The following is a 25,910-nucleotide window of genomic DNA, read 5'->3' on the forward strand; positions in this document are numbered from 1 at the left end:
CTCTGGGTGAGACCTGTTAGGGTGTACCTTATCTCTTGTCCCAAATCAGGTGGAATAGGTTGCAAGCTAAATTTGTGGGTGGATGAATAATTGTATCTGGATTGCTCTGGGAACTCAAGGTTAATTGCATAGTTGTGTAAACATGAGCATAATTTAAACTACTTTTCAAATGGCATTAACAAGAATATGATTAAGTACAAATAACTTCAGAAAACATGTGATAACAGCTGTGACACAAATATACATGATTTGTATGTCTTTAATCCCTACGTCACTTTAGGTCTCTAATCAAAATCACAGATTACGCGCTACTAGCTCTTTGTTTCTGCCTGAAGCCTTCCACTTTCCAAAATAAATTAGTAAATAAATAAACCTCGGTTCTCACATTTTGCCTGGTTACTGGTGAGGCGCATCCAGCTCTGAATTCCTATTGGTCAGAGAGGAGTCACTGCACATGCGGACTCAGAGGCAGTAGTTTCATTTTGTTGCAAAATTAAAACAATAAACGGTTGTATTAATTTTTTCTTCTTATATTGAGAGAATTGAATTGAAGATGAGGACGTTTATGATGCTGCTTCTATACTGGGCTGTGTCTGTGTCTGCAGGTAAGCTTCATGAAAATGAAACTGTTTTTTAGAGATAGTGTTGCTCTCAGGTGGCTCAGGTGTTACTGTAAATAGACTCTCGGCTTGCATATATTCAAGATTTAAGGTTTATTTTTTATTTTGTTTGTTTTTGTTGTTGTTGGGTTTTGTTTTGGGTTTTTTTACAGAAATACACAGGCTTCAACAAAATGTTGCTTCTCACCAGCCTCTACGGTACAATGATCAGTAAAAGAAATAAAATACAGTTGTAACAAATCTAAAATAAGGATTGTTAGTGCAAAGTCTTCAAGCATCCTGCTGGTTCTGCAGCTGATGCTCCGTCACCTCTTTCCAGATGCTGGAGGGAGAACAGGCCGTGAGAGGGCTGGTTTGGGTCCCTGATGTTTGTTTGTAGCTGTTTGCAGAAAGCCTACAAACAGCCACAAACATCAAAACTAAATGAGTGTTGGATTACAAATTATTTTTGTTGAAATTAAATTTCTCATTGTAGAAGAAGAAAAAATTACGCTGCTCATAATGTTTTATGGTGTAAAGTATAGAAGTGTTATATTAGCAAAAAGGGAAAGAAACAGTTGTAATCTGCACAATACTAAAAAATGAATTCATTGGCAGCCTATGGTCAGGTTAATGCCATAATAAGGACTGTAAATCATTACTGATGCATCATGAAAGTATAATCAAATCAAAATGACCTACAAACACCAGTTTTTACAAAACAATATTGTAGTTACAAAATGTAAGTTTTTAATATAAGATGATCTGAAAAGATAAAACATTGATTCATAAATCTATTTTTGTATTTATAGAGGAGACACTACCCACATAGCAAAATTGGTATGGCCCGGATCTGTCCCACACAATGTGCTTACACGTGGCCCACATACCGCAAAGGATGATGGTGCTTTGGTGGCCCAGATCTGGTTCGCCAGAGGCGGCCCACACATGGCCCAGCACAAGGCCAGTTGCAGACACACTGGTGCTCCTTTGCTGGCCCAGAAGAGTTTCAACTCTGGCCCCAGATGTCAGCCTAATGTGTACCTTAATTAAGCCATGTAATAAAAACATGTGCATAATAGTGCAAAAGTAACATGACAAAACTCTGTTCAGACAGTGAATGAACAGATTCTTATACAACGCTTTTCACGTTCCCAGATTACTGATAGTGCTCTATACAACATGTCACATTCACCCAATCTCACACTTTCTCTAAACTGAGTGCTTCCTAACTACATTCACACTCTTGACAGGCAGACTGGAGGAGCCAGGGATAAAACCGCTAACCTTCCGATCAGTAGGTGACCTGCTCTACCTCCTGAGTTACAGCCACCCACTGACAAAAATGAGTAAACCGTCACTAGTTTTGTATAAAGTGTACACTCACAAACCTGTCAAACCTGCATTTGAAACGTTGGCTACTATAGCAGTATAGTATTGCAACATGGTATTTGAGTCTCCTAACTAAAATAGAAAAATAAGAACATAAATAGTGCCATCATTGCCAGACCTGACCCACATCTGGTTGACATACACTTTGCCATGACACCAGCCAGTCAGTCAGAAGTGCCAGCTTGATGCTGGATCCGGGCCAGACGCGTTTTCTGTGAGCCTGGGCCACATAAACCAAACCACAATCGGGCCAGATGTGGCATGCCATCACATAAACAGTGCCATCTATGCCAGGCCTGGCCCATATCTAGATGACATATGTCTTATCATGCCAGAAGTCAGCCAGCAGTGCCGGCTTGACACCAGATCCGGGCCAGACCTGATTGCTATGTGGGTATAGTTTTTTTATTTTGAAAAATATGCTGATTTTTAAAGCTGTTTCTCACTACATTAAATATTTCTTACAGTGAAGCACTCTCTGAAGTATTTCTACACTGCATCCTCTCAAGTCCCAAACTTCCCAGAGTTCGTGGTTGTTGGGATGGTTGATGAAGTTCAGATGGTTCAGTTTGACAGCAACACCATGAAAACTGTGTCCAAACAGGACTGGATGAACAGAAATATAGATGAGCAGTACTGGGAGACAGAGACTGGGGGCTTTGTAAGTGCCCAGCAGGTGTTCAAAGCCAACATTGAAATTGCAAAGCAGCGCTTCAACCAAACTGGAGGTTTGTTTATGTTTTATTGTTTTTTTACTGATATTTGCTGTTAATGTTTTCAGCATTTATTTTAGTCGTAAATAGATTTTCATACACACACTTTAAAAATGCTTCATTCAAATAAAAAAGATTTAAATACAGGATGACTCACGATGAAAGTAAAGGGCAGATGGAGGGCAGCTAGTGAATCAGGAAGCGCAGAGGAAAGAAGACGTGAGGGCAGCTGTAAGAGGATGAAGAGTGGAGAGAGAGTTTGTCCAGATGACATCCCTGTGGAGTTATGGGGATGTTTAGGAGAGACAGCAGTGGACTTTTTAACCAGACTGTTTAATGTCTGAGGAGGAGCAGAGGAATGGGGAAAAGTTTAGAGGAGGTCAGAAGGTGTTGCAAAGAAAGCATATGATAAGTTGCCAAAAGATAACTGTGGTGCTACATGAGAAACTCAGGGATGACAGAGAAGTATGTGAGGGTGGTGCAGGACCTGTATCTGGACAGTAAGACACAGTTGTGTGTGGTAGGAGTGACAGATGGGTTCAAGGTGGGGGTGGGATTACATCATAGATCTGTTTGTAATGGGGACGGGCAGGTTAACAGGTCAGACTGAAGTCTCCATGGACTTTGATGTTTCCAGATGATGTTGTGATCTGGAGTGAGAGCAGGGAGCAGGTGGACGGGATGGGGTTATACACTGGTGACAGTGAGAAATGAGAGATCAGTAGAAGCAACACAGAGTACATATGTGTAAATGACAGGGAGAACAGTGTCACAGAGAGGATGCAAGAAGCAGAAATGATGATTATTAATTTAAATAACTAAGTCGACCATCCAAAGTACCAGGCAGTGCACAAGAGAGGTGCAGGGTGTCAGGGTGTGTGATCTGTGGTACAAGCAAGAGTGAAAGGGAAGGTTTTCGAGATGGTAGTAAGGCCTGCTGCGATGTATGATGTGGAGATGATGGCACTGAGTTGGAGGTGACAGAGCTGATGATGTTTTTATCGGGAGTGACCAAGTGGCAAAGCTGGGATCGTTTGGATGATGAATATGGAGCTGATCGACTGAATGGAAAGAGGAAGAACTTGGAGGAGTTTCATGGCTGTAGAGAAGGAGGACATTTAGAGGGTTGTTGTGATGGATGACAATGCTGGGGATGGAGTGAGATGGAGGTAAATCTGCTGTGGCGACCCTTAAAGAGAGTGACCGAAAGAGGGAGAAGAAGAAATGAAGAATTGTGAAGTCAAATGATGTTTATCTCTCTTTTATTTAACATTTTGAAAACAGCATTTGTACTGAGATCACATCTTACACAGCTTGTATTTGGTATATGTGCATGGCATGAAAAAAAAGAAATGATGATCATAATGTTTTTTAGCATTTTAATAAGTAAACTTTCAAACACGTGCTGGGTCATTTTGAACATTTAATGGGTGAATAATTAAAACAAACCCAATAGATTTAATGGAATAGAAGCACTAAATGTATTATTATTTAGGACTGAGAGTTCAAACTGGTTCTGCTGGCTTCTGGTTTAATGAGACCAGTTGTAGTGACCAGTGATGGGAATAACGGCATTAAAACTTTTTTCAGTAACGAGTAATCTAACTAATTGCTATTTCTATTGTTACAACGCCGTTATCGTTACTAACAAGAAAGTGCGGTGCAGACGCTTTACTATTAGATTGTAGCTCTTACTAGCTTACCGGGAGCTAGGGGGGTGAAACAATCACACGAGGGCTGCTGATTGGCTGAGAAAGGAAAGTAGTCGCGTTAAACTAATCACATTACCAATTTAAGATGACAAAGCAACCCTGAGTCTCCATTTCTGTGTTAAAGTGGGGACTTCAAACTATATACCAGTTTTTAAATTGTGTTTTTACGCCACGTAAAACTAGAGTCATGAAAAAAAAAAACATATCCGTGACGTTTTTTCCTGAATACTATCGTCACGTTTACTGTTTAAGGACAGCGCTAGCAAGCACTCTCTGCTGGCGACCGAAAAGGAAAGAAAAAAACACCCCTTTCCTATTGGTGGAAAAATGTCTAATGTCGATCAATCAAAAATTTATATGGCAACATGGCCTTGTTTAGGAAGAGGGGCAAGTTTTAGGAGTGACAGCGGTGAGAGAGCGCGGGTTTACAGATGTGAGAGATTTGTGACGTTTAGTGTGTTTGGAGTGTGTAGTCATTGTGTTGTGCAGAACAATGAGGCGTCTGCTGAATGTCACAGTTGCTGCCAAAAAGCCACCAAAGTCAGATTGCACACTGTGTCCAGGAGGAACACAGGAGTAGTGATACACCTCCTGCTGTCAGGCCTGTGATGCGGACAGAAACTATTTTTTGGAGTGGCACAAATATTTTGTGTGACTTCTTATTTGATGCAGAATGCCTGATTGTTCTGTAAATAGTTTGAAATGGTTATTTTAAAAAAACTGAAACGATGCTGGATCTCACTCTGGTTCACTGTCGTCTTTTTCTCTGTTCTTCTTTCAGGTGTTCACATTGTCCAGCGGATGTACGGCTGTGAATGGGACGATGAGACGAATGAGGTGGACGGATATGAGCAGTTTGGTTATGATGGAGAAGACTTCATAATATTTGACCTGCAGACAGAGACGTGGGTAGCTCCAAAACGACAGGCTGTCATAACCAAACACAAGTGGGACAGTAACAAAGCTTTTATAACCAGTGTGAAGAACTATTACACTCAGATTTGTCCTGAGTGGCTGAAGAAATATCTGAACTATGGGAGGAGCTCTTTACTGAGAACAGGTACAATCACATGACCAGACTTAGTGTGATAATTTACCTCATTTTTATTAAGTAATACAAAGTTTTTATGACCAACACAGTTAAGTTCAGTGTATTTTCTCTCTTCCTCTCTGTCTGCTGCTGTCATGTGTTTTTTTAACAATAATCAAAATGTATTTATTCGTTAAATTTCAAAACCATCACTTCAGCCTTTTACAATGTGTTTCCCCCTCCCTTCAAATATTTTTCTTATTTTTTTATTTGACTCTGTAATATCCTTTACATGGTACTATATGCACATTAATATGTGTGTCTACGGCATTCAAACAGAAATAATAAGTTAGCATGATGTTAATACAGAAACAGTGACCTGTGTTTCTATTTACTCTCCAGTTCTTCCCTCAGTGTCTCTCCTTCAGAAGTCTTCCTCCTCTGCCATCAGCTGCCACGCTGCAGGTTTCTATCCTGACAGAGCCGAGATGATGTGGAGGAAAGATGGAGAGGAGACTCATGAGGGTGTGGAGATAGGAGAGATCCTCACCAACAATGATGGGACCTTCCAGATGAGTCTGAACCTGGATCTGAGATCTGTTCCAGCTGAAGACTGGAGGAGGTACGACTGTGTGTTTCAGTTCTCTGGTATAAATGAAAACGTCACCACCACACTGGATAAAACAGCCATCAGGACAAATGAAGGTAAGAAAATAATCAGAAATGATGAAGATGTGTTGTTTGGTGTTTGAGCTGATGGATGTCATAAAACATTGACTTTATTTTCAAAATGTAATTTTACTCATTTTATAGCCCACAATGGACCTCCTCATGTGAGACATCATATATAAACAGTCTAAAACAGAAAAAACATTAACACAAATAATTTTTATATATAATAAACTAATCAATCATTTATATATAATAAACTAATCAATCATAAACTAATCTATCATGGTTTGCAGTTGTAGCACTGACACTTTAAATGTTTGGATTTTTTATTATATTATTTTAGTATTAGTATAAGTCATTAAGGCATTAAGGACACAAATTTCAGTTTTGTCTTTATCTTTATTTTTATTCAACATTTTTTTGTCAATAATTGAACAAAAATTTGAGTGTATTTGTTTTGCAAAACAATGTTTAAAATTAATAAATCAGTTGTTTACTCTTCTTCTTCTTTGTTTTTTCGTTTGTTTGTTTTTAGCCTCGACAGAAGTGCCCAACATCACGATCAGCCTCAGCTTCAGCCCCATTTCCGTCCCCATCAGCGTACCCATTGTCACTGCTGCTCTTGTTCTTGCTGTTGTTGCACTAATCGGATTCATTATTTACAAAAAGAAAACTGGTGAGTGAACCAAAGTGATGATTTCAGTATTTTTAGTGTTTTTCCAGGTTGCACATTAAAACAAGCTTCAGGTCCTAGTACAGCAACGATGTTTAAAGCCCCAGAGTGATGAGACTGTAACAGTATTATCATAGTGATAGAAGGAACCAATAGTAAATAAAGTAAAAGGTAAAATAACATAGAAAGCTTTGTAAACCAGTTTGAGTTAGTGGTGTAGGGATCAGTGTTCCTGTATTTACAGCTATGATCACTGATATTTGATTCTTTCTTTTATTTACAGCTAAACCTTCTAAACCTTGTAAGTAAAATTCCCATGTAGACATTTTGAGCTGAATCCTGTTCACTTAAAAATGTTTCACTGAATGTGAATTAGAGGCTAAAATTAAATGCATGGAAACAAAGCAGATGACTGGCAGTGTGTTGGAAATTAACAACAGCATCACTACAGAGCAGCTCAGCTGGTTGCTGAAGTTTTTATGTTTTGATTTTGTCTGTCTGGTCTGATTTTTGTAGACACGAAGACATCACCTGAAAATGATCCTGAAAGGAGCCCTTCAGGTGTGTCTGTGTGTACTTGGATTGGAGGATTTTTTGTATTCTCATAAAAATTGTAATGTAGTGGCTTTATTTTTTACATTTATATGAAAGTAGAAGTTTAGAAATTCAAACCATGTGTTCATATAGTCAGTTATAATAGTTGCTGTTCATAGTTACACAGCACTAAACAGAACAAAGCAATTAAAGCATCAGTACTAAAACCAAGTACCTTGGAAACATAGACGGCCCTGTCTATGTTCAGTATGTTCAGTAATATTCTACAGTAACAAACCAGCTCTGTGAATCACTGCAGGTCCTGTTACTTTAATCTGTTTGGCTGCAAATGCTCATCCGTCTCTTAGCTTCAACGTTTCCCTGAACTCCTCAGGATCTTCATTTATTCTGTTCTCTGTCATTTTTCACCACCACACATCCATATTCTTCTTCTTCTTCTATGGCCTGGATGTTGCCCAATAAACTTTTCTCCATGTTCACTAACTGAGATTTCTGTATTGCTCACATAAATACATTTTATAAGCACTGCAGATTTTCCAAGATTGCTCTGACCTACATAATGAAACAGTGCTCACATATTTTAAAAAGTTAAATATTCGAGTGACAGAAACAGAGCGATAAATCCTCTTGCAACTGAGAAAACTTTCTCCTCGTGCCTGTTTGTGTTCATGCTGTTTGTATTTAACACTGTCATCAACATCAACAGATCATATTATTTTTTTTAGTTGGATATATATTTAATATATAATCATTTTGTATTTTTCCTCCTCAGATTCAAAACCTTCTTCAGACATAACCATCAAAACTGAGCTGATGACAAGTACGTACAGGCTCTCTGTGACACACAGTCTTAATCTCTGTGTGGTCCTGCATGTTTTTACTCATTAATCTCATGGATCTGTATACTTTGATGCATTTTGAATTATTAAAAACATTTCTGAACTGTTCAGCTGGTCTGACTCACCAGCTGTAGATTTCAGGTATAAACCTGCCATCACCATCATATCACACACGTTTCTTCTACAGTCGATTGTTTTTGGATTTTAAATGCTCTTATCTAAACAAAACAACATCCTCAGAGTGAGCAACATACATGCTGAACATGGCAACCACTCACAAAGATTTAGATATAACAAACTAGACATTTTTATGACAGTGCACATCACTCCAGTTGCTGTTTCTTATCTTAGTAAGAATCAGTGGCTTCCACTAAAACCTCATATATGACGAATAACAAGGCCATATAACAGATTTTACTAAGGAACAAGTAACTAGCTAAACTGTATAACTAGTGACATGATAGATGAGGAAAGTGTGTGTGGAGATGGTCATGGCCCAGTGTGTGTGACAGCTCTTCCATCATGTTGAGTTTTTCACCTGAATGTTTTTTTCTTTAGAGTAATTCTGACAAAGAGTGAAATCTGGAACAAAGGTAAGTGATGTCTCTGAACACATCACATGTGCCACATACAGACATCTATGTGTTTTACTGAATGCATTTAAAGAAACCCTTAACTTTTCACACTGACTGCATTTGCTGATGCATGAAGAATTTTACATTCACTCCTCGTTAACGAAAGCTGAATCTATCTCTGAACAGGAGACAGTTTGAACACTGGACTAACTTCACTTCATGAGGATTCTGCATCACTGAACTCCTGAGAAAACATTTCTACTATAATAGAAGTGGACTTTTTTTATTCCATGACACAACTTGTGACTGAAACATACACAAACGACCTCAAACAACAAAAATGAATCAAATTTTTACTTTTATGTCACAGGAACAAAAAGAGAATTACTGTTTTTCTGTGAGAAAAGTTACTTTTTAGCTAAACTAACTTTATTTATACAGTGCTTTAAAACAGCAAGTCCTGACCAAAGTGCTTAACATTAAGAACAGAATAAAAATTAAAAAATAAAATAATTAATTCATCAATAACAACAACAACAACTATAATAATAACAAAATAAAACTACATAAATAAAAACACTGAAAAAAAACACAAAAAGAACAATTAGTATAATGTTAAACTGCAGGTCTTTTTTTATATAATAATAAGTAAGTAAAGATGATCCTGAAGAAGAACTACATCTGTAGGAATTATGTGTTTATTTTCCTCAGTGTTGGGTCTGAGTGTGTATTAACATTATTCAGTTTTAATGCTACAGCAGTTAGTTCTGCACGTTTGATTTTAGTTTAACTCTGGATGACTTTCCTGACACAACCTCAAAGGGGATTTGTGTTTGCAGCTGAAATTGAACCATCAACCTTTTGCTTACTAGGTCAGTATGTTAACCACTGCACCTTTGCAGGCATCGTGATTTAAGGTCAATAAGTTGAAAATAATAGTTCTCTGATTTGCTCTGCTTTGAATTAACTGCAGATCAGTTTATTTACACTCACTTTACAATCACTGTTTTTTTTAATGAGCATCAACATGAGATGTCTTGAAATACTGAGTTTAAGATTTATAAAAGTTCTCATAAATAATTTGTTGTATCTTTAATAAAAATATGAATACGCTGATTAAAGCCATAAATAAGGTATTGCAAAGAAAAGCTGTACTCCATTATTGCCACATTTATGTTTTGTTCAAACCCTGGTACATGTGACAGTGATGAACAGTCATGACTTTAATGGTAACTGTATTACGTAAATACTACAGAGACATGTATGTGCATATTTTATTACTGTTTGTTGTGTTAGACGGTTAATGCTGCTATCAAAGTTATAATGTGTGTGTGTGTGTGTGTGTGTGTGTGTGTGTGTGTGCCTCATGTGGTTTTTATTGTAAATGTTATTTATGTTGGATGTTTCAGGTCAGCTGTGTTTTGATTTATGGAATCAGGGAAATGAGTCTTTGTTTTGTTAGACTACTGCACTGTCTCTACACTTGTACATCTGAATAAATGTTTAACATTGTGATTGTGCATAATGTCGAGTATTCAGATGGACAGGAGTGTACAACAACATGAATGAACAGAAACTTTGTGAAAAGTGAGTCATGTTCCAACCTGACACCAAAAATATTGAAATACTGAGTATGTAAAGATGGATGCATCTCTACTGTTAAAGGTGCTGCCTTTACATTTTACAACATGAAGTGAGATCAAACGCCAGTATCCTGCTGGGGTCAACTCAAAGGCCAGTTTAGCGTTCCCCTAAAAATAACTATATGAATAGTAGTAATAATAGTGTATTTTAGTATTATTTTCTGTAAGATTTTCCTAGTTTGTCTATTGACGGCAGCACAGGATAAAATGAAAACAGGTTTTATGTCCAGTGTTGTTGATGTCATGATGTTACAGTCGCTCACACAGAGGCTGTTTGTTGTTAATAACCTCCTTAAGACTTGTTTCTGTGGCAGAAAGAAGATGCAGACGTAATCACATGACACAAATCAGTGATGCAGACAGTGGCGGTCCTGGCCTTTTTGGCACCCCCGGTGAACACTCCCTCTGTTTTAATTTTGCACTCCAGTATGAACACCCATCCCCCAACCCGAGGATCACCACAACATAACCTAACACACCTACACCTTAGTTATAGATTCACTTTGTCAAGGGGTTCATTTCTGGGATTTCGCACAACCCAGGATTCAAATCATGAATACATAATGGGCTTGGATTTACAACATTATGAATGAAATACGCTCTATTTGGAAGCAGCCGCCCCCTCCCCTTTCCACGGGTCGTGAGACTTTAAATCATCAAACTGTAAATTATACATTTTAAATTGTTATTGATCCCTTTACCCCGAGTGCTACATTCATTTTCTTACTCTTCTTATATTTATTGTTTGTTTATTTGCACTGCTGTAACTGGAGCCTCGTCGTCTCTCTATATACTGGACTGTATGTAGCGGAGATGACAATAAAGTTTACTTTGACTTCAGCAGCGAGCAGGCGCACCGAGGGCTCTCGCGCTCACTTTTCGCGTATAGAATTTCGAAAAAACATCGGTGCAAATTATAAGTCTGTATCACAATGTCTGGTGTTTTCGTGTTTGTTGGTTTGTTTTTATTTTGTTTTATTTTGCGAGTTGGTTATTAGATGCTGCTCCAGCCAGCCAGATAATCCCCCGCCGCCCCGGCCGCAAGCAGCAGGCGCACCTCGCAAACGGAGGGCGCCTTACTCCCAGCAAATGGGCGATAGAAAACCGCCTATGCCATTCCCGACGTCAGCATGCTGCCCCATGACTAGCATATATTTATTTTTTTGGCCGATGCCCGTGATGCCGCCCCCCACCACGATGCCGCCCCCGGCAACCGCCCGTGTCGCCCGTATCTAAAACCACTACTGTTTATCAGAACTTTGTTAAACATACTGAGATGATGATAAACTACAAACACAAGACCAATAATTTTACAACGTGTGACCTGCGCAAATTGTCACAGATGATAATAACGCCTCAACTGTCTCTGGCCACAAAACGAAAAAAAAAAAAAAAAACTACAACAAGCTGTAAACTACTTTCATTTTCATTTTTTATCAACGACCTTCTTGAACACGTTCCCTCTGCATTAAGTGACGCTCCGCTCTGCCTGATTGTTATTGGATGAGTAGAGGTTGATCTTGGAAGATCGATGCTCTAAGTTATTCCCAATTTGTCCATCTACCAGCTCTTAAGCAGATATGAAGACCTTCCTTGTTCTGAGTGTGATTTTTCTTGGACTATCCGGAGCAGCAGCAGGTGAGTTGACCCATGTAGTGATCTTCTATAATAACAGCCGAACCAGCATTGTGTTTATGTGAAGGGAAAAACCTTCTGAACAGGTGGATAGCAGTGTGTAGCCAAGGAAGCAGAGGCAAGTTAAAACAAAACAAAACAACAACAACAACTTAAAAAAAATATTTACAATTTAAAAAACTAACAGTAAATATATAAACACTTCTTCCCAGGGGGTCAAAAAATTGAAGAAAATAACAAAATATCAAAATTATATTTAACAAACAAAAAACTAATTCAGCTGTGGGTGAAGTTATAATCCCAAACCATAAAAGTTAGTTTAAGATGAGTGGAACAGCCAGCGTCTTGATTTTGCTGGTAAACTGGTAAACAGAGTGAACAGGATTTATGAAGAGGTGTATTTGTGAGTATTTTTATGACTGTTATATGATTATAGTATCTACATTATAGCCTAAAATATCTTTATAGAACTCTAATATTTTAATTCTGCTACATTTTCTGCTGTGGCCAGATCTCTTTAAAATATAACCATCCCATGACTTGCTCCTCATCCCTCCCGCTACACTCTCTTATTGTTGGTAAGGCTCACCCCGAAAGGTAAAAGCCAGAGTCCTTCTGGGGCATGAACTCTCGCAGGATGGGGCTGGGGAATATAAACTGAGTGCAAAGCAATGACTGTCACAACTACAGGGATTAAAAACAGAACTATAAAATTATAAAACAACTCATGCAAAACCAAAAATCAAGCATGACATTTACACAATGTGTGTGCACCTGTCCAAAGTATGCTTTAATGGCTGAAAGATTTCAGGATGTGAACATCATATGTTAATAGTCACCTACATAATATTTCACCGATAAAGTGAATAAAAAGACATTTTGAAATGGATCAAATTATTATAAATCTGCATATTTGTGAGGTGTTTGCAAAAATGTATTAATGAAAGCAAGTTTTAAGGTTTCTAATAAAAAACATGATGATGGAAAATCTAATGATAATCACAATCATGTCTCTGATGTTTAACAGTTTGCTCCTCTGTGTGTTATTTTCTTGTGCCACAGTTACACATTTGCTGTACTTCTACACGGCATCATCAGGAATTCCACATTTTCCAGTGTTTGTGACTGTGGGTGTGTTAGATGGGCAGCCATTCACGTACTATGACAGTAAAATAAAAAAAGAGAGTCCCAAGCAGGACTGGATGGCAAAGAGTGAAGGAGCTGAGTACTGGGACAGACAGACTCGGGCATCCATCGCGGATGAGCAGATCTTCAAAGGGAACATTGAATTTGTGAAGCAGCGCCTAATGAAACAGGGGGTGAATAATGGACAGGTGTTTAGAAACATCTGGGATTTTGTGATTCAGTTTCTATAAAATCCAACTTTCAACCACTAAAACCTAAAGATTTTCCATTCGCACTACTTTAATTGTTTAGCACTAATTCACAGCAGCAGTGACTTTGAGGGATCAAACACACAGAAGACAGTTTAATGAGGTGCAGAAGTGGTTTATAAAAACAGAGGAAGACTAATCTTAAAAGTAGAGCAGGTCTGTCTCTGCAATCCAAACTGGGAACGCTCCTATAGTAGTGAGGTTAAAGCTCGGCCTGCTACCACAAGTAAGCCTGTAGTGTGAGAAGGAAAATAATATGATATGATGAGGGCTTTCAGATTTGATGGGGCCTGATTAGGACTTTGGATGCTGTCTTATTATTTGGTTTTTGGGTTTTATCATTTTTATTTTCACATGTCAGTTTTTAGTAGACAAAAAGTTGGATGGAGGAGTTTCTCTCTGCTCCCCTCCTATTGGTCAAATAAACTGTAAGCTCTGAGATTCAACTGAATTCAATTCAATACAATTCAAGTCAAGTCCATTCAGTTCAATTCAATGTTATTTATATAGCGCCAAAACACAACAACAGTCGCCTCAAGGCGTTTTATATTGCACAGTAAATCGTACAATAATAGATACATAGAAAAACAATCATAGTCATATGAGCAAGCACTTTGGCGACAGTGGGAAAGAAAAACTCCCTTTTAACAGGAAGAAACCTCCGGCAGAACCAGGCTCAGGGAGGGGCGGGGCCATCTGCTGCGACCGGTTGGGGTGAGAGAAGGAAAACAGGACACAGACAAAATGACAAGATGGGACCATAGACCTCTGTTAGCATTCAGGCAGTAGCTTTCACTAAAAGAGTATCTACAACACTATATACAAACCCAACAGTTCACTGAAGACACACATGACAATTTATCACTAAGGGTTTGGAGGCCAAGGACAGGTTTGCTGCTGATGTCAGTTACTCCCAGGGAACAACTGCTGCAGAGGGTTTTTAAAGCGGCCACTTGATGATGGGAACCAATCAGCAGCTCCCATCTCTCAAATCATAAAGAGCACCTGCAGAGACACTTAAAGGCACAGAAAACACATATGGAACAAAATCCAGACACCTTGATTCAAAATATGGCCAGGACCGTTACATAATAGTCAAAGTCATGATTAGTCCATCCATCCACTTCTCCTTTTCAGGGTCGCAGGGGCTGCTGGAGCCTATCCCAGCTCTCTTAGGGCAAGAGGCAGGGTACACCCTGGACAGGTTTCCAGTCTGTCGCAGGACTAACACATAGACACAGACAACCATTTCGCAATTTATGGGCAATTTAGTGTTTCCAATTAACCTATCCCCACTAACTGCATGTCTTTGGACTGTGGGAGGAAGCTGGAGAACCCTGCAAACACGTGGAGAACATGCAAGCTCCACACAGAAAGACCCTGGCCTGATGGTGGAATTAAACTCAAGACCTTCTTGTTGTGAGGCAACAGTGCTAACCACCGTGCTGTCATGATTAGTTTAAGCTCTAAATACTGTATGTGTCCATATATTATGTATATAGGCGTGTAACCTGTAGTCCTATTTATATATGTCTATAGAAGTGCAGGTTAGATAAGGACTCAGAGTGTAGCATCTCAGTCTGTTTCTGTTTTCTCTCTGTAAAGTTTAAACTGTGTTGATGAGAGTTTGTTTTAATTAGTTTCCACTGAGCCAGTAAACAGCAGGAGAAACAGTAGATCCTCTGTTTCAGTGACTGTTGATTGGCTGATGTGTCTGTATTGATATGAGACTGTGCTGCAGCTTTGCTCTGGTTCACTGTACTGTTTCTGTCTTTCAGGTGTGCATGTTTATCAGGAGATGTACGGCTGTGAATGGGATACTGAAACAAATAATGTGACCGGCTATGATCAGCTGGGTTACAATGGCGAGGACTTTTTGGCGTTTGACCTTAAGACAGAGACGTGGATCGCTCCAAAGCAGCAGGCAGTCATCGCTAAACAGAAGTGTGACTCTGACAGAGCTCTCTCAGCCAGACAGAAGAATTCACTCACATTTGTCCCGAGTGGCTGAAGAAGTATCTGAACTATTCAGGGAGCTCTCTGAGGAGAACAGGTGCAATAACACAGGATTTTAACTGGACTTGGAAAGACAATCAATCATTTATAGGTTGATTGATTGTCAACAAACATACAATTTGTAATAATAACAATAACGAACACTTATATTTTTTCAACAGTTCTTCCCTCAGTCTCTCTCCTCCAGAAGTCTTCCTCCTCTCCAATCACCTGCCACGCTACAGGTTTCTATCCTGACAAAGCCAAACTGTTGTGGAGGAAAGATGGGAAAGAGCTTCGTGAGGGTGTGAACAGAGGCGAGATCCTGCCCAACAATGATGGGACCCTCCAGATTTCTGCTGATCTGGATCTTTCATCAGTCAAACCTGAGGACTGGAGGAGCTACGATTGTGTTTCAGCTCTGTGGTGTGAATAAGGACATCATCACCAGACTGGACAGAGCAGTGATCAGAACCAACGAAGGTCAGTCTGCACTCAGAAGTGATGAAGGTCAGAAGCACACATTTAGTTTACTGTAATATAATAGTGCATAGTAAAGGGCAGTTCATGCAGTTTTATGTGTTAAAAATAGAACAATTTTGTCAGTTTATTTCACACTTAAAGTCTAGACTGGGACATGTTTCCCATCTTGAAATAATTATGTGAACCTGCTGAAAATAAAAGTGAGTTGTATTTCCAAACTAAGAACATAAAAGGAATTTAAGACTCTTTACCAAACACTAATGCTTTTTCCCAAATCATGTTTTACCTTGTGAATGAGCAGCCACAGTTAACAGAGTATAGTTACTCCACAGTTTTATAAAACGAGTAGAGGTAATGATTTGATTTTGGAATCAAGTTTACTCATTCAATTATATTAAACGATCCCATATTAAAACAAAAGCTAAGAGAAGAAATAAATGATTTTCTTGAATTAAACGATACAGGGGAAGTGTCGCAAATCATATTATGTGACACTCTAAAGGCAGTAATGAGAGGAAAAATAATTTCAATGACCTCCCATCTGAAAAAGATAAAGAGGCAAAAATTAGCCAACCTTCAGGTAAAGTTAAAACTACTACAACGGGAAGATGGATATAAAGGTAATTCTGAGATAAAAAATGAAATTAAAAAAATACAGGTTGAAATCGATGAAATTTATACGCAGGAAACTCAAAAGAAAATTATTTTTTTAAAGCAGAAATATTACGAAATAGGAAGCAAATCCTCTAAAGTCTTAGCTTACAAACTGCGTAAACAGAGATTGGAAAGTACAATTTTTAAAATAAAAAACCCACAAACAAAGATAATTGAAAATCAATTGGAGAAAATTCAAGAGAGCTTAGAGTGGTTCTATAAAGAATTATATACCCAACCACAAACAACGGATGAAATAAAAATTGATAATTTTTTGAACAAATTAAAATGACCAACTTTAACAAATTTCCAAAATGAAAGTTTACTCCAACCTATAACAACCAAAGAACTTCACCTGGCAATATCCAAATTAAAAGTAGGCAAGAGTCCGGGTTCGGATGGGTATACTGCAGAGTGGTATAAAAACCTTAAAGAGGACTTGCTCCCTATTTTATTGAAAACATTCAATTCGATTATGCAAAAGGGTAAACTACCCCCTTCGTGGAAGGAAGCAGTTATTTCCATCATTCCCAAAGAGGGTAAAGATAGGACAGAATGTAGCAGTTATCGACCGATTAGTGTATTAAATTTGGATTATAAACTATTTACAGCAATTCTGGCACGGAGATTAGAAAAAATTTTACCTGACATAATAGACCTGGACCAGTGTGGTTTCATCCAACAAAGGCAAACAGTAGACAACATAAGGCGTTCTCTACATGTTATGGAACAAATAAACAGAGATAAGGTCCAGGCAGTGTTGGTGGGACTGGACGCTGAGAAAGCCTTTGATTCAGTCAGATGGCTTTTTCTTTACAAGGTATTGAAGACTTTTGGTTTCCATAATAAATTCATCTTAATAATACAATCCCTTTACGATAAACCAAGGGCTCGTGTGAAAGTCAATGGAGATTTATCTGAATCTTTTACCTTAGAAAGAGGGACCAGGCAAGGTTGTCCAGTCTCACCACTTTTATTTGCACTTTATATTGAGCCTCTTGGTCAGTTTATAAGAAACAATACCAAAATTAAAGGTATTGTAGTTGCTGGTGAAGAACAAAAAGTTGCAATGTTTGCGGATGATGTCTTGGTTTTTCTGAGGGAACCTGAAGAATCATTTGAGGAGTTGATGTCTTCTCTATCTGTCTTTGGAGAACTGTCTGGTTATAAATTAAACCTAAACAAAACACAGGTAATGACACTAAATTATACAGCATCTAAAACGCTACGAGATAAATATAATATAAATTGGGAAGCTGAAACACTTAAATACTTGGGAATAACTTTAACTAAGAATATTTCTAATCTATCACAAGTAAATTATGGTCCCTTGTCACAGGCCATAAAATTTGATTTAGACAGGTGGAATCTGGTGCCTTTTTTAAATTTAAATTCAAGGATACTAGCAGTGAAAATGAACGTACTCCCAAGACTCCTCTATTTATTTAGAACTTTGCCGGTTGAAGTAAGTCAAACACAGTTCGGGGAATGGGACAAATGGATTGCGCGTTTTATTTGGCATGGGAAAAAACCAAGAATTAAATTTAGATCGTTACAGCTAAACAAGGCAAAAGGGGGGGCAATGCTCCCATGTTTACAATACTACTATTACGCATCTCAGGTTATCCCCCTGCTGCAATGGTGTAATCCTAATTTGACAGCTAAGTGGAAATCCATAGAATTTAATAGAACCCCTAAATTTCAACTACAAGCCTCAATTGCGGATAAAAAATTGGCAGACCGTTTAGAAGATAAAGGACCATGGATAAGTCACACTCTAAAAATATGGAATAAAGTGATTAAAATATGTGGTAGTGAACAAATACTAAAAGTATTTAGATGGTGTGCTTATGACACAGATTTTAAACCAAATGAAAGTGATAAAAGATTTCAGTCCTGGATAGAGAGTGGATTAACAACATTCTATTCCTTCACACATAAAGGGGCACTACAGAGTTTCCAGTCTTTACAAACAAGAAATGGCTTAAGACAAGTAGACTTCTTCAGGTTTCTTCAAATGAGGGATTATTTTAACAAACATTGCAATATCCCAAACCCAAATACGACTGAGCCTGAAATTTTTAAGGTGGTTAAATTAGCATACGATAGTTCCTTGAGAAAGGCAATCTCCAAACTATATAATGTGCTTCTTCAAGCAAGGAAGGACACTACTCAAAATGTCAAGATTAAATGGGAATTGGAATCGGGGATGGGTATAACAAATGAGAATTGGGAGAGGATTTGTAATTTTCATTGGTACTCAACAAGTTCTTTATCTTGGAGAGACCACTGTTGGAAGAACATTATTAGATTTTTTAAAACCCCTCATCAAATTAAATATAAAAATGGGACAGCGGAATGCTGGAGAAGATGTGGATCAGAAGAAGCACATCATTATCATATTTTTTGGGACTGCCCCAACTTAAAAAATTACTGGCTGGGAATTCACAAAACTTTGTGTGAGGTTTTTAAGATAAAATTTGACATCAATTTTGTAAATTTGTATTTGGGTTTGGTCGCTGGCTCGGTCCGGGGAGGGGATACAAAACTTTTACAAGCGCTATTAGCGGCCAGCAAAAAATCAATAACCAGAAAGTGGTTAAATCCAACTCCGCCAACACTTGATGACTGGTTTAATGCGGTCTTCGAAATATTTAAAATGGAAAAAATGACATTCTTTTTAAAAATTCGAAAAGACAAATTTTACAAAATATGGAATAAATGGATTAGTTTTGTGTCCCCCATCCGCCCTGAATTTAGATAAGACCGGCCCCGAATTGGTGTATCTCCCATGTATCGTACAATGTTAGGTTGACCCTCAACTTCATAATAGGTACCTAATGTAGCCTTTGTAAATAAGGTAAACATGCTGCATTATGTAACATACTGTCAAACCACGGAGTTTATTTTATTTATTTATTTATTTTTGTTACTTATTTCTTTTTTTTGTTGTTGTTGATGTTATTAGATTGTAAAACAAAAGGACTAAGAAAGAGGTGTTTTCTTTCTCTTTTTTTGTTGTTGTTTATTTGCTTGCTTGTCTGTTTTTTGTCTTTATTTGATTGAATGGTGTTGATGCACCTTACTGTGATAATTTTACTTTCCCTTTTTCTTCAATAAAAATATAATTTAAAAAAAAAAAAAAAAAAAAAGGAATCAAGTTTACTGACTAAATTAAAAAGGATGTTTTTATTCTCAGAAGTTCAGTGAGCCAGAGACACAAAGACAACAGAGTTAAATGTGGGTAAATAAGCACAGACACAGTGAATATATTCAGATATGAACAACAGGTAAAGCATATAGTGACAGACTTATTGTCTATAATCAGTGCTGTCATCTGTTCTGATTGGTGATCTTCTCTATCCTGTTTCATCAGTTCAGCTTCTGATTTGTTTTTCTTTGATCTAAAGGAAATTCCCTCTTCATGATCATCCCCATGATTCTTGCTCTGGGTGTTCTTGCTGTCATCACTGTGATTGGATTCATTATCTACAAAAAGGAGACAGGTGAGAGGACAAAGCAGATTTTGTAGGACTTTGAGTTGATGCTTTCTTTTATTCACATTGAACACTGTGAAAAGATTTTGTTTATTATTCAAATATGCTTTGCTTGTGATTGTGTAAACTCTGAATGACGATTCACCCTGATAAACATGAAGCCTTGCCTATGCTTATCAAATGCCTGTGAAGACAAGTTCCTGTGTAAAGAGGAACGGAAAGTGCCACTGAGCAGATGTTTAGTATAGTATGAACAGAACGTTTTAGCAAGATATGCATTTGTCTGTTAAGCAATCTATATTCTGAGAACAGGCGGAGACTGCCTCCGCCCTGTTGAGTAACCTACATGCCTATATAACCTGCAATAAAGAAGTGTACTGTGTGACTCTCTCTCGAGACGTTCACCCATGTACATGTGATTGATTATATTGTCTCACTGTGTCTCTGTTTTACTTTGGCAGCCTTCTATTTGGGAAATTTCCCCCGACATTTCTTGGTCCTTCAAGCCGGATGGGACGGCCTATTTAAAGCAGCTCCCATAAGAGGCGCCTCACCAGGTCCCGTCGGTGCGAGAAGCCCACGTTGAAGTCTGCCTGCAGCTCACATACTAGGTGTGTGATAAAATCCAAGAGCGTGAATTTGGGTCTTGGTCAACGTTTTACAAGCGGTCCGCACCGTCGGGGGCTGATCAGGTGCATCTAAAGAAACCAGTGCCAAGGTAGGACAGACTACTTTGAGATAATAAAGGTTTGCATAAAAACGAAAACGAAACTTAAAAAGAAAATAGCTCGCCCAAGAAGGGCTGGAAGCAGAAGGCTCGCCCGCAGAGGGTTGGAAGCAGTAAAATAAATATTGAGCTCGTCTAGAATGATTGGTAGCTCCCCGAAAGGGTAAAAATAGGCCTATAAGCTCGCCCAGAGAGGCTGGAAGCACTACGCTCGCTTTAAGGAAGCTGGTAGCGCGAACGCGCGTTGAAACTGTCTGTCTTTTATTGTCTATTTTTGTGGTGGAATAAGTTGATTTTTACAGCACAATAAGGAGGCTGAACTAGTCCACTGATTTGTTTACTGTTGGTCGCTGAAGTACTGGTGAACCGAGAGGAAGGTCGTGTTTTATCACGTAAAGTCGACACCGCTTTTGAGAATAGCTCAAAAGTAGAAGGGCGTGTCAGCCACCTCTCTCTGTTCTCGTGCCAGTGAAAGCGCCGCAGGTGTGTGTGTATTACTAAGCGCTAAATACATAAAGAAAGAAATAAAATAAGTAGAAATAAACATATAAAACAAATAAGAAAATGGGAAATAAAGCAACAAAACTCACTGCTGACGAGCAGTGGCTAGAAAAGAAATGTCCAGGCGCCGGACAAATTAGTGCATATAGATGGAGAAATCCAAAGAAAACTAAATGCCCGACATGGGAAGGAAAATGCATTAACTAAATTATAAGAAACCCTCCAAGCAGAAATAAATACTGAAAAGGAAGCTAAAAAGAAATCAAAGCATACACAAGAGTTGTAATATTTTAAAGCATGGGAAGAGGAATGAAGTGGAATAAACAAAAGGTTAAATTAAGGTTAACTTAAATTAAAGCAATGAAACAAAATTGGGAAGACAACCAAGCTGAATGAATAGAATGCGTGAAACCAGATAATTCACACAAAATATATCAAATAAAAAAGAGAGATGCATAAGGCATATTAAGGCTGTGTCATTGTTCAGCCAAGGAAAATGTCTCCAGCTTGGGAAGGTGTGAAGCTGCAGATTCACACAGACCCGTGATGGATACATAATAAAATATAAACTAATATACTATTGTATATTAGTAGTAAAGTAGTGTATTGTAATATACTGTTGCTGTTATAAAAAGGAAAAACAATACAATGATAACATTAATAATGACATACTATTAATAGGAAGAGGCACCTCAGTCAGTTATGATGTGAGGTGGAAGATTGTTAAAAGTAGTCTGATTCAAGCTTAAGGTTTGCTCAAACTCAGTACAATGATATAGGAGATGAAGAAAATAAGGAAATAACTAAACTAATCAGGTGCATAGAGACACTTGACCTGCTTGTAAACCTGTCATCTTAGATGAGACTTTGTCAATGAGGTAATCAACAAAGGTCACTGAAGGCAATAACTTTGCAGACCAAAGCCGCAAAAGCAGCAGCACAACAAACTATAGACACATTAATGTCTGACTCCTCAATGCAAATACCACTTGATGTGCTTATAAACGAACAGAAAGCCGCACCAACTAGAGAACAAAAGAGGTGGTTAAAAGGCGGAGCACAGCCAGAAAATGATTTGATGACTTGTAATAGCAAACCAATACTACCAAAGTCCCTACACATATCAGCAGCATTATTGTCAACAGGAGGGGGGGTAGGAGTGGTAGATAATATTTCGGAAATTTGTCGGAACATGCATGATTTGCCAAAAACATAATGCACATAATGCACATCACCCCATCCTTTTCATACAATCCACATGGATTTTATTGAGCTAAATGAATGCCAAGGCTCAGAATACGCTCTAGTGATCATAGACGTGATCTCAAAATGGCCAGAAATCTATCCAGTAAAAAAAGCAGATGCCAGTAGCAAAATGTTTGTGCAATCATTTTATTTCAATATATGGCGTCCCCACTCTGATAAGATCAGACAATGGGACACATTTTGTTAATGAAGTAATCAGTAAGGTCTCTGAAGCACTAGGAAATAAAACAGAGACTGAGAAAATGCATGGAAGAAACAGGGAGACCATGGCCTGAGTGTATAGGCCTGGTACAAATGTGGATGAGACTGACACAAAGTTCTCAGAAACTCACAACTTTTGAAATCATTCATGGCAGACCATTTCCACTGCCAATCACAAGTGAACCTTTAGATAAATCAATCAGAGAGACCACACTAGCAGAATGGATGTCGAAACTACTAGAAAACAAAGAGATTGTTTTGAACAATAAACTGCCTTCCGAATCTTCTCCAGTATCTTGCAGGTTGAAACCAGGCGACTGGGTCCTGATCCGAGTTCTCCACAGAAAGAATTGGAGCTCGCCCCGCTGGGAAGGCCCATACCAAGTGCTCATCACCACACCAACCGCCTGTAAGATAGCAGAGAGACCATCTTGGATTCACCAAAGCCACTGCAAGAAAGTGAGTGACAGCCCAGACTCATAGACTCCAGCACCCCTACCTTCTGGTGATCTACCTGGTGAAGAGAGGGCTGATTGGGTATATCCCGCCCTCTACTTCTCGCCAGTAGTCTACTCACCCGAGGATCTAGGTGTGTTTGGCTGTCATGAAGACACTCGCCGTCCTAGCAGCTGTCCTCCTGCTCCTAGCAGGACTCCTCGCACTTTTCGAGGACAATAAAGAACAAAACACAAGCCAAACGTGCCGCCAGCTTTTCGGGCGTTGGCTATCAGCATAAGAAAATCATCATTAATGAGACAAGCTCCATCATCTATTCGCTTAACCTTTTTAGTATCTTCCAGGGACCACCCCAATACGAGGTCATCACCGTCGAAAACGCTGGACTTGACAACGGAACGTGTGACCAACTCTTCTGGATCAACTTCAACGTGCCTACTTCATACTGCCACCCGGATGGACGGGCACCTGTGCCCCAATCTTCATTTCAGACCACACCTTCAGGATGTCAGCTGTAAATAGCTCTCAGACTACAAGACGACGACGAGACATCTCCGCAGTGCAACCACATGACCCCATCTATGGCAGTGATGTGCCAGAGGAATTTAAGCTTTGGACCACCGGACAAAAGGTCCTCCACTCACTGTTTCCATGGGTGGGCACCGGAAAGAACATGTTAAGAATTGAAACTTTGGACTACCGCTTTGGACTGTTCCTGAATGCCTCGTGCAAAATCAACAATCAACAAAATGAAGAGATTGATGCCCTGCGCATAACTGTGATACAACACCGAGTCGCACTGGACATGATTCTGGCTGAGAAAGGAGGACTCTGTATACTCTTTAACAACACATGCTGTACGTACATTCCAGATAATGTTCACTCTTCCAACATGACCAACGCCTTACGCACGCTGAAACAACTCAGGGACGCTCAGCAACAGGACTATGTCACGAACACTGGAGATTGGCTTACCCGGCTGTTGAGTGGTTCCTGGAAATCTCTTTTAATAAAAGGACTGGTTTTTGTAGGAGTTCTTCTACTCCTACTCTGTTGTTTTACTTCTTGTATTTTGCCATGTGTACAATCAATGATTAATAAAGTTGTTGCAGTTCATGTGCAGGCATACCTGACACTGCCCATGGACGAAGATGATGATAATCCACCTGACACTGAAATGCTGTGATACACCAATGTATGATGTGCTGATTAAAAATGCGCTGCAAGAAATCATGCACAGATAATAAACCAATGGTGTTTTAACTAGTGTGAAAGTTAAACAACAGGAGGGAAATGTGAAAAGATTTTGTTTATTATTCAAATATGCTTTGCTTGTGATTGTGTAAACTCTGAATGACGATTCACCCTGATAAACATGAAGCCTTGCCTATGCTTATCATATGCCTGTGAAGACAAGTTCCTGTGTAAAGAGGAACGGAAAGTGCCACTGAGCAGATGTTTAGTATAGTATGAACAGAACGTTTTAGCAAGATATGCATTTGTCTGTTAAGCAATCTATATTCTGAGAACAGGCGGAGACTGCCTCCGCCCTGTTGTGTAACCTACATGCCTATATAACCTGCAATAAAGAAGTGTACTGTGTGACTCTCTCTCGAGACGTTCACCCATGTACATGTGATTGATTATATTGTCTCACTGTGTCTCTGTTTTACTTGGCAGCCTTCTATTTGGGAAATTTCCCCCGACAAACACTAAATCTGTTTGTGGCGGGTTGTGGTTGGTGGTGCTGCTGCAGGGGAGGTGAACGCACCTGCAGGGCATCTGCAATGATGCCTCGCCGGGTTAAAAGTGTGCTGGATTTCAGTGTTGTTGTTGGTGTGTATGTTCGCGACTGACTGGAAATCCGCAACCGCGTGTTAACAGCAACCGTGTGAATAAAATGATGCTGAAAAGCATACAGATGTCGTCGAGTCTGTCATCGCTTTATCACACTGTTTCATCCAGCAGTTATTACAGTAAGGCTCAGAGCCAGAGTTTACTGAGAATATGACTGTTGGATAATAAGACAAAATCACAGAGTTAAATACATAATGTTTAACAAACCCTGGTTTTTTTTACTTTCTTTCATTACAGACAAACGACCTCCATCTCGTAAGTGAAATGTTTCTGATCTGTTTTCTTTGAGTTTTATGTGCACTCTGTAGATTAAAAAGTTTTTCAGATCTGTCAGTTGTTTGTAAAAGTGTTGTGGACTAACGATGTGTTTCTGACCTACAGCTGTAGAAAACCGTGAGGTCCAAGAGAAAATGATTCCTTGTGAAGCCTAAATGACAGACATCACTGCTCACAGTGAGTTCATACATTAAATGGACTTTTTCCTGGGTAGTGTAACAGCCTTCCAATGTATCGGAGGTCAAGGTTCATCAACGTGGGGTCAGCTGGCTGCCTGACTACACTGAATGAACAGATTTTTCCATTAATACATTTTGTCTTCCCTGATGACACGGACAAGATCCTGATGCCAGGAGTCATCAGGCTCAAGTTGCTATTGAAGTGGTTCATGAAACATCATTTTCAACATGTGCATTTCACTGAAATAAATATATGAAACAGTATAAGCTTAATGAAGTGAATGCATGTCAGCATCAAAGTTAAAGGCAGTTCAGTGAAACATTAGTGTGACTTTTGTTGGCCAGAAACTGTAAAGCTTTCATAAAATGTGTTCCGGTTCTCCCCC

General features: G+C 38.8%; 2 protein-coding genes across 4 annotated transcripts in view; both read left to right on the forward strand.

Moving 5' to 3' along the window:
- LOC106096465 (class I histocompatibility antigen, F10 alpha chain) overlaps nucleotides 1-9,130 on the forward strand; it is a 95,218-nt gene extending 86,088 nt beyond the window's left edge. The window contains exons 1-9 of one of the 3 annotated variants that reach the window (XM_025902598.1): nucleotides 427-605; nucleotides 2,459-2,719; nucleotides 5,198-5,476; nucleotides 5,849-6,151; nucleotides 6,654-6,794; nucleotides 7,075-7,092; nucleotides 7,308-7,352; nucleotides 8,119-8,166; nucleotides 8,947-9,130. In XM_025902598.1, the coding sequence (XP_025758383.1) occupies nucleotides 554-605; nucleotides 2,459-2,719; nucleotides 5,198-5,476; nucleotides 5,849-6,151; nucleotides 6,654-6,794; nucleotides 7,075-7,092; nucleotides 7,308-7,352; nucleotides 8,119-8,166; nucleotides 8,947-9,008 (1,209 nt within the window). In that variant the 5' untranslated portion in view covers nucleotides 427-553 and the 3' untranslated portion in view covers nucleotides 9,009-9,130. Of the gene's footprint in view, nucleotides 1-426; nucleotides 606-2,458; nucleotides 2,720-5,197; nucleotides 5,477-5,848; nucleotides 6,152-6,653; nucleotides 6,795-7,074; nucleotides 7,093-7,307; nucleotides 7,353-8,118; nucleotides 8,167-8,946 lie in introns of those variants that run through there. The other 2 variants (XM_025902599.1, XM_025902596.1) reach the window with 2 other exon arrangements.
- The window catches only part of LOC100702595 (class I histocompatibility antigen, F10 alpha chain), a 99,416-nt gene extending 73,506 nt beyond the window's left edge, over nucleotides 1-25,910 (forward strand). The window contains 7 exon segments of the mRNA XM_025902595.1: nucleotides 15,211-15,396; nucleotides 15,399-15,485; nucleotides 15,610-15,838; nucleotides 15,840-15,910; nucleotides 19,975-20,070; nucleotides 25,307-25,324; nucleotides 25,451-25,910. Of these exon segments, the coding sequence (XP_025758380.1) occupies nucleotides 15,211-15,396; nucleotides 15,399-15,485; nucleotides 15,610-15,838; nucleotides 15,840-15,910; nucleotides 19,975-20,070; nucleotides 25,307-25,324; nucleotides 25,451-25,500 (737 nt within the window). The 3' untranslated portion in view covers nucleotides 25,501-25,910.

This window comes from Oreochromis niloticus, linkage group LG22, assembly GCF_001858045.2.
Source record: "Oreochromis niloticus isolate F11D_XX linkage group LG22, O_niloticus_UMD_NMBU, whole genome shotgun sequence".
In the NCBI taxonomy this organism is placed as follows: Eukaryota; Metazoa; Chordata; class Actinopteri; order Cichliformes; family Cichlidae; genus Oreochromis; species Oreochromis niloticus.